Source organism: Salvelinus alpinus, chromosome 31, assembly GCF_045679555.1.
Source record: "Salvelinus alpinus chromosome 31, SLU_Salpinus.1, whole genome shotgun sequence".
NCBI lineage: Eukaryota > Metazoa > Chordata > Actinopteri > Salmoniformes > Salmonidae > Salvelinus > Salvelinus alpinus.
In genome coordinates this window covers 16,559,302-16,573,990 of record NC_092116.1, presented here as the reverse complement: position 1 = coordinate 16,573,990, position 14,689 = coordinate 16,559,302, and the positions used below count along the sequence as shown (strand labels likewise).

General features: G+C 46.6%; 1 protein-coding gene across 1 annotated transcript in view; it reads right to left on the bottom strand.

The window, feature by feature from the left end:
• Positions 1-698: 698 nt before the first annotated feature.
• LOC139561881 (ephrin-B2-like) overlaps positions 699-14,689 on the bottom strand; it is a 103,813-nt gene continuing 89,822 nt past the window's right edge. Inside the window, exons 3-5 of the mRNA XM_071379268.1 lie at positions 12,510-12,602; positions 8,534-8,605; positions 699-4,969 (exon numbers count right to left, since the gene is read on the bottom strand). Coding sequence (XP_071235369.1) covers positions 4,518-4,969; positions 8,534-8,605; positions 12,510-12,602 — 617 coding nt within the window. The 3' untranslated portion in view covers positions 699-4,517. The remainder of the gene's footprint in view (positions 4,970-8,533; positions 8,606-12,509; positions 12,603-14,689) is intronic.

The window sequence follows — 14,689 nt, the reverse complement described above, 5'->3', positions numbered from 1 at the left end:
GGGGGGGGGGGGGGGGGAGGGAGAGAGGGGGAGGAGGACACAAAACCCATCTCACACATTAGTGTCCCAATACAGTCTCAACACGTCACGTACAAGAGCCAACCCGCTCTCTCTCGCCTCGACTCGCTGGCTATTGGCACAAAGAAACACACACCACACACCACACACCACACACCACACACCGGCAGAGGGGTGAGGAAGGAGGTGGTGTGCATTTTTACAAAACAGGAAACCTCTCTTTTCGATAGGAGGATCTAGCTAGCATCCATGAGAAAAAGCACATTGAGAACAGTCCAAAGCAAACAGTGAAAGAGAGAGACAACCTGCTAGATAAACACTGACCGACATGAAAACAAAAAAGCTAAAGCTTTGAGTCCTGGAGGGAGCTTCTTCCCAGAGAGAAAGAGAAGAGAGGGGGATGGAGAAGGAGAAGAGAGACATAACCCACTGGGCACACACTGGTTGAATCAATGTTGTTTCCACGTCATTTCAATGAAATTACGTTGAACCAACGTGGCATAGACGTTGAATTGACGCCTGTGCTCAGCGAAGGAGCCATTTCGTTAAAGAGCATCTTCAGAGTAGCAACTCCACAAGGTCCAGAAAGAAAATTCAAGTGTTTATTTCTGTGACAGCGGCCACCTTGGTCAAATAATGTAATTTCAGTGTCGGAGGATTCCAGAATTCAGACACCAGAAAAGAGTTTGTAGTTTATTTAGACACCAGAAAAGAGTTTGCAGTTTATTCAGACACCAGAATAGAGTTTGCAGTTTATTCAGACACCAGAATAGAGTTTGTAGTTTATTCAGACACCAGAATAGAGTTTGTAGTTTAGCTTGAGGGTGTTTTTGAAGGTATATTCCTGTTGGTTGTTTATTTGTACTGTAGACGGGACAGACACATACACACATACCAAGATGATGGTAGAGTACACACAGACCGGGGAGAAACTTTCCCCATATTTTGTCAATTTCTCTTAACACTTTCTAAGTTCAAAAAGTATAATGTGAACAGATAACACAGCATACAAATGATATGAAACAGAGAGAGCAGTTGTCGTTGTAACACATTTAACAGCAATTTTCCAAATGAAGCTTCTCCAACAGGTATGCACATGAATAACACACACTTTGAGTGAAGCTTTTGAATCAAACACACCCCTGTTGAGCATGAGGGATATTTCTAAGTATGGCACAGGTATCTATTGTCTTCTATTTTGTGTGAGTACGTACGTATGAATTCAAAGGTTGTTGTGGCTGTGTTGGTCTAACACTTGTCTCAACAATACAGCGGCTAGCCTGTACAACATCACTGATCACACGGCATTGAAAAATGTTTTGTTCTAGAAAAAGGAAGTGAAAACGGGTATCATTAGACAGGCTTATAGTGAGACTGACAGGAGCTGTGTTTGAGGAAAAACACCCATACACACGCACACACACACACACACACACACACCCACACACACACACACACACACACACACACACACACACACACACACACACACACACACACACACACACACACACACACACACACACACACACACACACATACACACACACACATACACACACACACACAGGGAGGACAAAACCTCTTTTCATCCTTCCGTCACACACAGAGGTTGACTTAATCATGGGTAGAAAGCCAGGACTGTGTCAAAAATAGGGAACCACATGAGAGCAGTGTGTGTGTGTGTGTGTGTGTGTGTGTGTGTGTGTGTGTGTGTGTGTGTGTGTGTGTGTGTGTGTGTGTGTGTGTGTGTGTGTGTGTGTGTGCGTGCGTGCGTGTGTGTCTGTGTGTGAGGCAAAGATGTAGTGGTGTTGAATGCAATCAGTATGTATTTGTCCTCAGTATGTGTGTAAAATCAGCGTATTCTTTTGTTTGTTTGTATGTATGTATGTATGTACATGTGTGTGTGTGTGTGTGTCTGACAGTGAAAGAGAATGTGAGAGGGATCAGTGTGTCTGCAGAGAGAGTGTCTATCATTATAATCAGCTTAAAGAGTGTGTGTCTGAAATATAAAGCTGTTGCGAGGTAAAAGGGGAGTATGTCTGTCTATCTGTCAGTGTGTGTGTGTGTGTGTGGGAGATTAAATCTCTCCTCCTTATTCCACAGTGAGGTTTCCCCCCTGAAATCCATTTCAGTTGCGTGTCCGTTCCTCTCCTCCCTCCTCCTAGGGTTCATCACTCCTTCGCAGCACTCCATTAAAGGAAAGACTCCTATCCTCCGCCACAGTCATCGCTTCGCTCTCTTTATCCTTCCCAGGGATCCTTCTCTCATCTCTCAATTCAACTCCTATCCTCCTCTTCTTCTTCCATCTGTTCTCGCGTTCTTCTTCTTTCTTAGTGTGTAACTCCTTCTTCAGTTTTTTCTCTCTTTCTTTTAACAGAAGTTCTGTTTTCAGTCACTCTCTTTTCTCCCTAGACAGTGACTCCGGTTCACCTTCTTGCTTTTCATTTCATTTCTTTTGGAACCTTCCCTCATTTATTTTCCCCCTTGCTTTTTCTTGTGTGTTCAAAAACATTTAAAAAAAAAAAAAAAAAAGTTCATAGATGGTTTCTACCTCAACAACTTCCACAAACGAGGTCTAAACTTCAAAACTACAGCATATTACAAGAACTATAAAAATATACATAGGGGTGGGAGGCCCAGAGGGAGACAGGGGGGAGGAGGGGAGGGAGGAGGCGATGAGAGAGAGAGGGAGAGACCTCAGTTCGCCAGGAAAAGAAAAACAAAGGGATTAAATTAATTTACAACTCAAAGGGGAAGGAAATAAGGTCATGTTTCTAAAAAATAAACCAGCGGATAAAAAATATCTAGCAGTAACAGAAGAAGTGGAGTTTTACAAGTGGAGGAATAAAAATGAAAAACAATAGAAAACAAGACGTCTAAAAATGACTTACTGGATATTCATATATATATATCATCTATAAGTGTTGATAGCGATAAAAAATCTCACTTTCTTTCTATATTCGCTCACTTTTTTGAGTTTTGGTTTTTAAGACAAGTCTAAAGAACAAACACACACGCACATTCTCTCGCACGTAGTGTATACACAGAGAAATACAGGCACACACACACACTGACACACAAAACACACACATACTCGCTGTACTAAAGCACACTAACTGCACACACACCTGTACGTGTAGCAGTGTCATAATTATTATCCTAGTCCCACATACACAAGCACACACATACACACGTTATTAAAATATACAAGAATCTGAATGTCACTAAGACTCAATTGGTCTGACCTCTGGCACCTGAGCCTGATCACGTGGCGAGAGAGTCAGAGGCCCCTGGTCCAATGAGAAACCATACACACACAAACAAACAAACTAACATTAGGGGACACAGTCTGTCTCAGGGGCCAGTCAAGGGCCAGTCAGGGGCCAGTCTCGATAGGTCTGATATAGCACAGCACTGGAGATACAGACAGAGTTCTCTGGTTGGTTGGTAGTTGGACTGTAGGTTTTCTAGGGTCCGAGTCCCATAAGGCCATGCTGTGGCGTTACTAGTGTGTGTTCTCTCACACTAGCTTGGTGTGTGTTCTCTCACACCTGCTTGGTGTGTGTTCTCTCACACTTGTACTCATGGTGTATAGGGCGGGAATCTTCTCTTCAGCTCTGGTTTCGATTCGCTGTGAGAAAGAAAGGGGGCGTAGCCAAGAGTACTTGTCATTGCTGTCCTCTTTAAAGGGCCCGGTGGGGGCCAGTAGGGGGGTTATATACCAAACCTTCACTTGGCTTAGTGACACAGTTGAGTGAAGAGTGGTGGGCGAGAAGGATGGCCTCTTTAGTAAGCTAGACACACACACCTGTGGCTGGGGTTGGATAGGGCAGTTCTTATGCTGTATAGTGCCCTAAAGATCTGGTTTTGGAGTAAGTCATTGAGGGACTGTTGTAAGTAGGTTGTAGGTGCTACTGTACTGTATAGAACAGGGTATATTGTAGGTAGGTTGTAGGCGGTACTGTACTGTATAGAACAGGGTATATTGTAGGTAGGTTGTAGGCGGTACTGTACTGTATAGAACAGGGTATATTGTAGGTAGGTTGTAGGCGGTACTGTACTGTATAGAACAGGGTATATTGTAGGTAGGTTGTAGGTGGTACTGTACTGTATAGAACAGGGTATATTGTAGGTAGGTTGTAGGTGGTACTGTACTGTATAGAACAGGGTATATTGTAGGTAGGTTGTAGGTGGTACCGTACTGGATAGAACAGGGTATATTGTAGGTAGGTTGTAGGCGGTACTGTACTGTATAGAACAGGGTATATTGTAGGTAGGTTGTAGGTGGTACCGTACTGGATAGAACAGGGTATATTGTAGGTAGGTTGTAGGTGGTACCGTACTGGATAGAACAGGGTATATTGTAGGTAGGTTGTAGGCGGTACTGTACTGTATAGAACAGGGTATATTGTAGGTAGGTTGTAAGTGGTACTGTACTGAATAGAACAGGGAAGGGTGGTAGTTGGTGGTACTGTAGGTTGTCATGGTGACGACCTTCATACTTTGTAGTAGATGTTGGCTGGGCTCTGGGGGGGCATCTCCTGGACGATGTAGACGGGGTGGCCGTAGTCCCCGCTCACCTTCTCGTAGTGAGGGCAGTACGCCGAGTCCGAAGTCCGCAGGGGGATGATGATGTCACTGGGTTCTGAGCCGTTGTTATTCCCGCTCCCGTGGCCGCCCCCGTGCCCACCGCCGTGCCTCTTGGGGCTGGTGAGGGAGGACAGCGACAGGGGTGGGTGGTGGGACTCCGAGTGCTTGGCGTGTCGCCGCCGGTAACACACCACGCAGATCACTGCGGTGACCAGGAGGAGAAAGGCGGAGCCTCCTGCGGCGCCGGCGATGACAGCCACGTTGGAGGGGGGAAGGGGTCCGTTCTCACCACCCGTGCCTCCCGAACCACCGCCGTCACCGCTAGGAATCCTGGGATGAGTGGTGTTACCAGCACCACCTGTAAAATGACACAATAAATGTTTACTTTAAAAGGATACTTTGGGATTTTGGCAATGAGGCAATTTATCTACTTACCCAGAGTCAGATGAACTCGTGGATAACATTTTTATCTATGTATGCAGTTTGAAGGTAGCAGATAATTTGCCCTCATTGCCAAAATCCCAAAATATCCCTTTCTATTTCACTAACCTTTTACATTTCATATGTTCAGTGTTGGTGGTAGGGATAAATATTTTTCAGAAAATCAGCCAAGTTGCAATGCTGGTTTAATTCATATTTATCCCGAGAAATACCGCAAAAATTGGAAGTGGCCATTTAAAGCATTGAAAACCAAGTCACTATGCCAGGGTTCTCCCCACATCTCATATATCTCATATATTTGGCAAAATCTAGTTGATGATTATACAGACAGCAGATCAGCTCATGAATAACGGGGAGATGAAGAGTGGAAATAGTTTAAATATTAAGGTATCTTAACGGGAACCAACACTATTTTAAAAATATCCATATCTACTCCCGCGTGACGCAGCAGTCTAAGGCACTGCATCTCAGTGTTAGAGGTGTTACTACAGACACCCTGGTTCGAATCCAGGGCTGTATCACAACCGGCCGTGATTGGGCGGCACAGAATTTGCCCAGTGTCATCCAGGTTTGGCTGGTGTAGGCTGTCATTGTAAGTAAAAATTTGCTCTTAAGTGACTTGCCTAGCTAAATAACGGTAATACTAGCATACTGTTTGTTGACCACACATTCTCTACCGAAGCTCTCATAAGGGCAGAGAAGTGGGGGAAATGTTATAGCGGAGAGACGTGTTTTGATAATGCAACCTATTAATTACAGAATAAAGTTAGGAATTTTCATGCGACAGTAGTCAGCATTTTGGATTTCAGTGGGATTGGGACTGGATAAGAAAATTGCCTCTAGAACAGGAGAAGATAGAATTTTCCCTCATGCCTGTCTGAATTGTTAACAGACAGCCTATCTAGTGAATTGTGCATAGGTCTATACATTTGTGACTGTCTGAAGAGTCACAATGACAGCTCAAAGAGGCACGCGTTATTTAATAGACTATTCTGTAAAGGTTTCCTGTAGGGTTTATTGACTGCATTCGGGTCGCGTGTGCAGTCGGGAGTGTCAATTACACATGTGCTTTGAATTAATGGCAACTTTGTGTGAAGTATATACGCTAGGATAAAGGCTTCTACGTGACAACCTGTTTGGATAATGTGCTATTTAATTTTTTGCTAATTTGCTGCTGCGTTACTGCGACATTGTGTAAAATGTCCTTTCCAGGGTCTTGTCATTGAATGTTTGTGTATCCCGGGATCCCGGTTACCCATGTTAATCCCTAGTTGGGGGTAACGTGTTTCAAAACTAATGCAGTACAGTAATTAAATTACTTTTGTGAATAACGAAAAGAAACTCCAACATCCTAATATTTTGTTCTGTAAACTCTTTATCTACTATAACTCAGGGGTGGAACCAACGTTTTGGCATGCCGTGCCTTTTCAGGGTGTAACCTCTCACATGTACATACTACGCGCCAATAAACAGTCTACACCACGGCAAGGTGACTAACAGTCTCCTGTCAGTTATAGTGGCACGAACACGAAAGGCTATACCAGGAGGAATGCAGCAAAAATGCAGCCAATGTGACCGTGACCATATGTGGTCTGTCTATCCACATGAATAAGTGGATGGCATTGGATATGAGAGTGTTTGGAATGTTCCTCTGTGCCTGTGGAGAGGCCTACTGAGAGGCTGGCTCTGGCTTGAAGCCACAGCAACCTACAGTGTGTGGATCAAGGCAGCGCTACATCCCTTAAGCCCAACAACGCTGTTTACGTAGCATTAGCGCTATCCACATGAAGGAGCCCGAATGGTTGGGTGGTTTATGCGGTGTCCCAAATGGCACCCTATTCCCTATGTAGTGCACTACTTTTGACCAGGGCCCATAGGGCATTGTGCAGGACTATGGTCAACAGTAGTGCACTACATAGGGAATAGGGTGCCATTTGGGAAGTAATCTGGGTCTCTATAGCTTGAGACCACACGGTGAAGCTGCCTGGTTGGAACCTGGTCCCAACCGCACGGTCCGACCGCATGTACGGTTACGGCCCAGCAGGTGTCTGGTGGGTTTGGGACCCCCTGTGAGGAGTGGTCGTGTTGCCCGTGCGAACGCCGGTGCTGGTAGCGTTTAGGGTGGTAATGCGAAGCGCGGCAGTGGGATTGGGTTATCATTATTCTTGGCACATTCCCCACTCATTTTCTCTCTCTTCCCTCCCTTCTCTCGTCTCGTCTTCCCCTCACTCTGTGGCTCTCCCTCTCTCTGGGTCATTGTGGACATAATAACATCCCCCCCTCGGCTCGCCCTTTCATCACCCCCTATTGCGAGCTCCCCTACCGCGTACACAGGACTAACTGACTGACTGACAGAGAGGCAAAACGCTAATACTAGTCGCCAATTCCACTCTCCTCCTCTCGCTTTCTTCCCTCCCTCCCCCTCTCGTTCCCTCCATCCCTCCATCCCTCCATTACCCAAACATCTCTCTCCATTACCTCCTACTCCTTTCACCAGCTCTCTCTATTATCCTCATATTCCCTCGTTCTCCCTCCCCCTCTCTCCCCACTCTCTGTCTCTTTCCTATTCAACAGTACAGCCATCTAGTGTCCCTCCCTCTCGCTTCTCTCCCCTTTTCAGTGTTTATCCTCTTTCTCTTTCAACAGCTAAAGCCATCTTCTTCCCTTCTCACTCCCCCTTTCTGTCTTCCGTGCTTTCTCCATTACTCTCATCAGTTCTCTCATTTACACTTCACACTAGAGAAAGGGCCTGCGCGGCAGCATTCCAAATTGCACCCTATTCCCTACATAGTGCACTACCTTTGATTAAAGCCCTGTGGGCCCTGGTCAAAAGTAGTAAACTGTATAGGGACTAGGGTTTAGTTTGGGACACAGAATATGTGTCTGGGACAGAACAACCCAGCACACAAAGAACAGGTCAACAAGCTCCCTGCCATGAGACAACATCCCGCTCCTCTCCTCGGCTATCCTTTCATCTTCCTCTTCTCTCCTCAAGCATCAGCTACCCTCCTCTCCTCTCCACACCTCTCCTCTCCTGTCCTCTTTCCCCTCCTCTATCTCCCTCTCCTCTCTCTCTCTGCTCAGATTTATAATTTTCCTCTCCTCTCTTCTCTCCGCGGACCAACAGAAACCAGGCCGCCCAAACTAACGACCATAATAACTCTTTCAAATTGCGCCCCCGGTCTCCCCCTCCTCCCCCCTCTCCGGGTAGCTATTAGTGCTGTCGTTCCTCGCCTGCGCCACTTAGCTCTGAGGGAAGGAGAGGAAAGGAGCGGATGGACAGAGAGAGGGATGAGAGCGATGGAGGGATGGAATTAATAGAGACCCCACAGATGTTGCTGGCTCGTATTCTCCATCTGTCGTTTTTTTACCGTCCCTCATTCTCTGTCGCTTCCTTCCTTTCTCGACTCACTCGCTTTTTTTGGTTGAAGTTTTTCCTCATGATGGTGTAAGTGTGTAAGCTCTTCCACACCCCTCTTACCTGTATTTCTGGTGTTGGTACGGCCCGCGTTTTGGTCTGGTTTGGCAGGTTTTGGGGGCAGTCCATAGGGGTCTAGCGGAAAAAAAAACAGGGGTATACCCCGGTCAAGATAACACAACCTCAAAACAGGTACACCAATAATAAGATCTCTGTGGCGCTAATGCAACGCCTCTGGGGCCCATTAAATGAAACTAAATATTGATCGTCCTCCAACGTCATTTTCCAAAAGAGCTATCCAACAAGATTAAAATAGGATACTTAAAGAGTTTCCATTTGTAAAATGACCACAATGAATATAAAACTGTAATAAAAGCCCATCATCTCCAATTACCACACCATCCCATCTGTCAGACAGGGAACAGCCCCACTGAAGTGCTAGGCTGCGTCCCTATGGGCTCTGGTCAACAGTAGTGCACTATAAAGGGAATAGGGTGCCATTTAGGACACTTAATATCCTCTAGCCATGGCTATGACAGAGTCCCATATAGATTTACTGAGGGGGACATAATAAACGTCCCTATTGTGCTGAGTACACAGAGAGACTGCACAATGTACAGACACACACGCGGGCACACAGTCTATGTGCAGAGCTATAATTCCACACTAACTGACATTTACGGAGGTCCATACACAGTGGCAGGTATTATTGGTCGACGGGCCCTCTGATGAAAGACAGCCAATCAGAACTTGGCATGAGGGGAGTTTGGATCAATATGACTGCTGGGGCTGCTGAGGGTGGACTCTAGTGTGTGTGTAGGAAAGAAGAGAGAGAGAGAGAAAGAGAGACTTTGTGTGTGTTTCTCAGAAACTGTACGTTTCTAAAACCTGTGCGGGTGTACGTGTGTGTGTGTGTGTGTGTGTGTGTGTGTGTGTGTGTGTGTGTGTGTGTGTGTGTGTGTGTGTGTGTGTGTGTGTGTGTGTGTGTGTGTGTGTGTGTGTGTGTGTGTGTGTGTGTGTGTGTGTGTGTGACTACGAACAGAGCAGACATGACCTTTCAGACACACAACATATAACACAGAGAGAAGAGGAAGAGAAGGACAGAGGACGAGAGAGAGGAGAGAGCGGGGGAGAGAGAGGGAGCGGGAGAGAGAGGAGAGATATAGAGATGTGGAGAAAGAGAAGGAGAGACGAGAGAGGGAGAGAGAGAAGAGAGGGGGAGAGAAGGAGAGAGGAAAAGAGGGGAGAGAGAGGAGAGATGGGGTGAGGAGGAGAGAAAGGAGTGGCGAGAGAGAGAGAGAGAGAGAGAAAGAGAGAGAGAGGGCAAGGAGGATGGAAGACAGAGAGCGTGGGGGAGGTATTGAGGGAGAGAGCGTGTGGTGGGGGGGGGGGTATTGAGGGAGAGAGTATTGAGGGAGAGAGTGGGGAGTGGGGAGTTGAAGGAGCAAGGAAGATGGGTGGGGAGGGAGGGAGAGCTTGAGTGAAAGAAAGAAAGAAAAAGGGAGGGGGAGAAAGGGAGAGCAAGGGGAGAACAAGAAAGGTGAAAGAGAGTCAATGATGCCAGTTTTCATTGAACCAGCAATGAAAGAAAGAGAGAGCGAGAGAAGGAAATAAAATAGATATAGAGGGAGTGCTATGCATCTCCTCTGGGTGGGCTGTGTGTGGAGAATGATGGAGAGATAGAGACAGCAGCAGCACTTCCCTCTCAGGATAAGAGCTTCCACAATACGCACAACAACACACAGAGCAGATAACACTGTTGGGGAAATGTGTGGGAGAGAGGAGGGAGAGGATTATATTATGAGGAGTGTGTGTGTGTGTGTGTGTGTGTGTGTGTGTGTGTGTGTGTGTGTGTGTGTGTGTGTGTGTGTGTGTGTGTGTGTGTGTGTGTGTGTGTGTGTGTGTGTGTGTGTGTGTGTGTGTGTGTGTGTGTGTGTGTGTGTGTGTGTGTGTGCGCGCGCGCGCATGTGGACGGGTGGACGTATGCATGTGGGATGGGGTAGAGGAACAGGGGATGAATGGGTGGGGTGTTCAATGAGAATGCCTATGTGGGTAAAAATGTATTATTTGTGTACGTATTAGTGATGAGCGATGAACCGAAATGTGGATTATTTATCAGTTTTTAAACTAATTGACGTTGGTTCAATTATTTGAATTCCATTTTGTTTTTCTGTGAGCTCAATACGGTCATTGCACAGATCCAGCCTGAATTGTTCGATGTAGTAGGGAGTTGTAGTTTCCAACAGGCCAATATTCTACATAGTTTAGCACATAAAATGTGGTAATTAACTACAATGACCACAATCCATTGCACATCTACTTGTACGGTCTGTGTTTTTTTTATACGCCTGCTACAGAAGAGTCAAGCTGGTGCTTCGTGAGGCATCTCTACCTGAAAATACATGATCTAAGTATGATAGTTGGTATTCAGCAGTCATAAAAGTATGCCTTCTTTACTTTGCAGAACTATTCAAATAGTGATTTTGTCAGACAGCATAGGCAGCAGCTCTACAGAGACGATGACTTGGAATGAAATAATAAAGTCATCAATAAAACAAATGTAATATACAACAACTGAAATATTTTATTAAAGTGAATAAATGATAGTTAGTAAGTGATAAGCAGTAATGGACAGTCACTACCATCATGGGACTTTTATTCATTGTTTTATTCTGTGCTGTTACAGCCTTCAACCCAAATAATCTAAACCGTGAACATTTTTGAATAATCGAACCGACACAGAAAAACCTCAAAAAGCACAAATCGCTCAGCTCTAGTGTGTGTATGTGTGTGTAAAATTCTACTGACCGCTGTATGTGTTTGTGTGTTTACAACCAAGTATGAAAATATGTGTATCTAAGAGAAAGTATGACTAACATCTAAAACACTCTGTCCCCCAAGGGCCCTCGCAGCAGAGTCATTAGCAGGGCCAATAGAGACCCTTTCCTCTCCATGGTACATATACAGAGCCAGGAGCCGCACCAGTGGTGATGATACCCAGAAAGAGCAGTCTACTCCCTACCCTGGAAGCAGCCAGGTCACCAGTGGTGTTGATACCCAGAAAGAGCAGCCTACTCCCTACCCTGGAAGCAGCCAGGTCACCAGTGGTGTTGACACCCAGAAATAGCAGTCTACTCCCTACCCTGGAAGCAGCCAGGTCACCAGTGGTGTTGACACCCAGAAAGAGCAGCCTACTCCCTACCCTGGAAGCAGCCAGGTCACCAGTGGTGTTGATACCCAGACAGAGCAGCCTACTCCCTACCCTGGAAGCAGCCAGGTCACCAGTGGTGTTGGCACCCAGAAAGAGCAGCCTACTCCCTACCCTGGAAGCAGCCAGGTCACCAGTGGTGTTGACACCCAGAAAGAGCAGCCTACTCCCTACCCTGGAAGCAGCCAGGTCACCAGTGGTGTTGATACCCAGACAGAGCAGCCTACTCCCTACCCTGGAAGCAGCCAGGTCACCAGTGGTGTTGACACCCAGAAAGAGCAGCCTACTCCCTACCCTGGAAGCAGCCAGGTCACCAGTAATACAAGTCAGTATTCAAGGTCCATCCAGGTCTGGGGACATCGGGAGATGACGTGGAAACCGGCCACTAGGAGCAGTAGCGAGCGCTGTTACTTTCAAGTAGGTTTACGCATCTGCCTCTGATTCTGAAGGTTGGACGTACGAATCCAGTGATAGAAAGTCGTTTTTGAGATGTTTGTTTTAAGCCTATCCTAAGCCTTAACCCTAACCTTATCCATTCGGCGTTAATGTCTGCACTTAACCTTAAACACTTTGAAATTAGACGTTTGAGAAACATCATTCTGACGTGAGACTGTGAGAACTAGTTGGTGTGAGTGGGCATAGAGAGCCAGTATCAGAGAGAATAGTGGTGTTCAGCGTGTTAGTGAGTGAAGTCAACAGGCCTCATTAGAGCTGTGTGATCCTGGCTGCTCCTCTCCTCCAGCTCTCTGCCTCTAATCAACACTAATACACTCCGAGGAGAATATAGTAGTCGGTGTGTGTTTTTCACTGCGTGTGTGTGTCAGTACTCACTCTGTCCCACTTTAAGGACCACCTTCATGCCCTGCGTGGCACACACTCCTCCCCTCATACTCTCCAGACCCTGGCGCGTCCCATCTGACGTGGCTGGAGGGGGAAGAACATAGAACACATTAGGAGGAGTGTCACACACGCACGCACGCACGCACGCACGCACGCACGCACGCACGCACGCACGCACGCACGCACGCACGCACGCACGCACGCACGCACGCACACACACACACACACACACACACACACACACACACACACACACACACACACACACACACACACACACACACACACAAACAAATGCATGTACGCATGCACTTATGCACACACATACAATACCCCTCCCTCCACTCTTCCTTTCACAATGCCTCCCATTCATACAGCCAAACCATTCTACCCGACCAAAACATGAGTGACATTTGCAGGCGTAGTGATTAAACTCACACAGAAGCCGTGAAATGTCACAGTCCTACAAGATGGGAGGCTTTTAATAGGTGCTAAGGTCTCGGCCCAGAGGATCTCATTTAACAGCCTACTGACTGAGCTCTGTGGACTCAGTCACTAATACAAACTAATTAACTTCAATAAACTGCCCTGATATAGAAGTATACTATTTAGACTGGACTAACACACTGGAGGACAGAGAGATGGGCTTGGAGCTCCAGACTAGATGATGATGATGATGATGTGTATTATTCTTATGATGAAGGGACGATAATCAAAGTTTATGATTCGTGATATAAAATGGAGAAATGGACATCTGCAATAAGTAATGGAACAGTATGTACAGCAGTATGGTCATTTAGCAGATGATTTTATCCAAAGCAATTTCCTTGTGTTAAGTAAACATTTTGGTATTTGAACCCACAACCCTGGTGTTGTCATCACCATGCTTTTATCCAAGTTAGACAGTAGAACCACCAAACAGGCTCTGCTCCTTAGAGAACTGTTCAGGCCGGGAGAGGAGTGGGATGGGAGAGTGCAGGTGTTATTGTGGGTGTAGCGAAATGCCTGTGCATACCCTTCCTTTCTCCTCTCCTCTCTCTTTCTACCTCTCGCCTCCCTCTCTTTCGGTTCAAGCCTCAAGGGCAGACCTTTGCTTTCCTCCCTAAAAAAATACATCCCTCCCTCCATTTTTGTCTCTCTTTGGCTTGAGGCTACAGACTAAGGTGTTGGATGGAGAGGAGAGAAGGGAGCGAGAGAGAGCCAGAGAGAGGTGTGAAAGAAGAGAGCCTTACGCATCACACCTCTCCATCCCTCCGTCTCTCCTGCCAGCCTGTGAGTGTTGGGAAGTGTAAAAGGAGGAGAGACGAGAGAGAGACGAGAGAGAGAGAGAGAGAGAGAGAGAGAGAGAGAGAGAGAGAGAGAGAGAGAGAGAGAGAGAGAGAGAGAGAGAGAGAGAGAGAGAGAGAGAGAGAGATCAGCAGACGGCAAGGACATCAAGATGGAGGGATGGGTAGGAGAGCGAAGAGAACGGTGAAGAGATGCTTGAGACGATGAGGGGGAGAAAGGAGAGACCGGCTGAACGGGAGGAGAGGAGAAACACAAAATGGAGGGGAGAGAAAGGGGCACAGATGGAGGTAAAAAAGGACTGAAAGGCTGGAAAAGGATTGAGGGGAAGAGAAGAAGAGAAATGATCGCTTTGGGGAGTTTAACGAAGAAGACACTGAGATCATAAGAGCAAGGGAAGGCAGAGAGAGGGAGGAGAGAGACACTGATCGTTTATGACAAGCTGTTGCTGACATGACTGAGGCAGTAGACTATGAGAAGTGATAGACGTAGCGTGAGAGAGAGGAAGAGAGAGGGAGGAGAAAAGAGATGACTTTAAGCTGTTGTCACTTATGGTAATGGTTCAAAAGAACACAAAGAAAAGAGAAAGATAAAAGAGAGGGATTATGAAAGTAGCGGTAGCATGCTCTTTAGTCTTAACCACATCACTTTGGAACAGAGAAAAAGAGAGAGAACGAGAAAAGCAGGAGAAGAAAAGAAGGAATGTGACGATGCAGTTTGGGGGTGCAGGAGTGGACACAGAGTAACTTGGGATGAGCTGAGAGAGGAGAGAGAACAGGAATGGAATGGAGAGATAGGGAGGGAGGGAGGGAGCGAGGGAAAGAGGGAGGGAAAAAAAGAGGGAGGGAGCGAGGGAGAAAGGGAGGGAGCGAGGGAGGGAAAGAGGG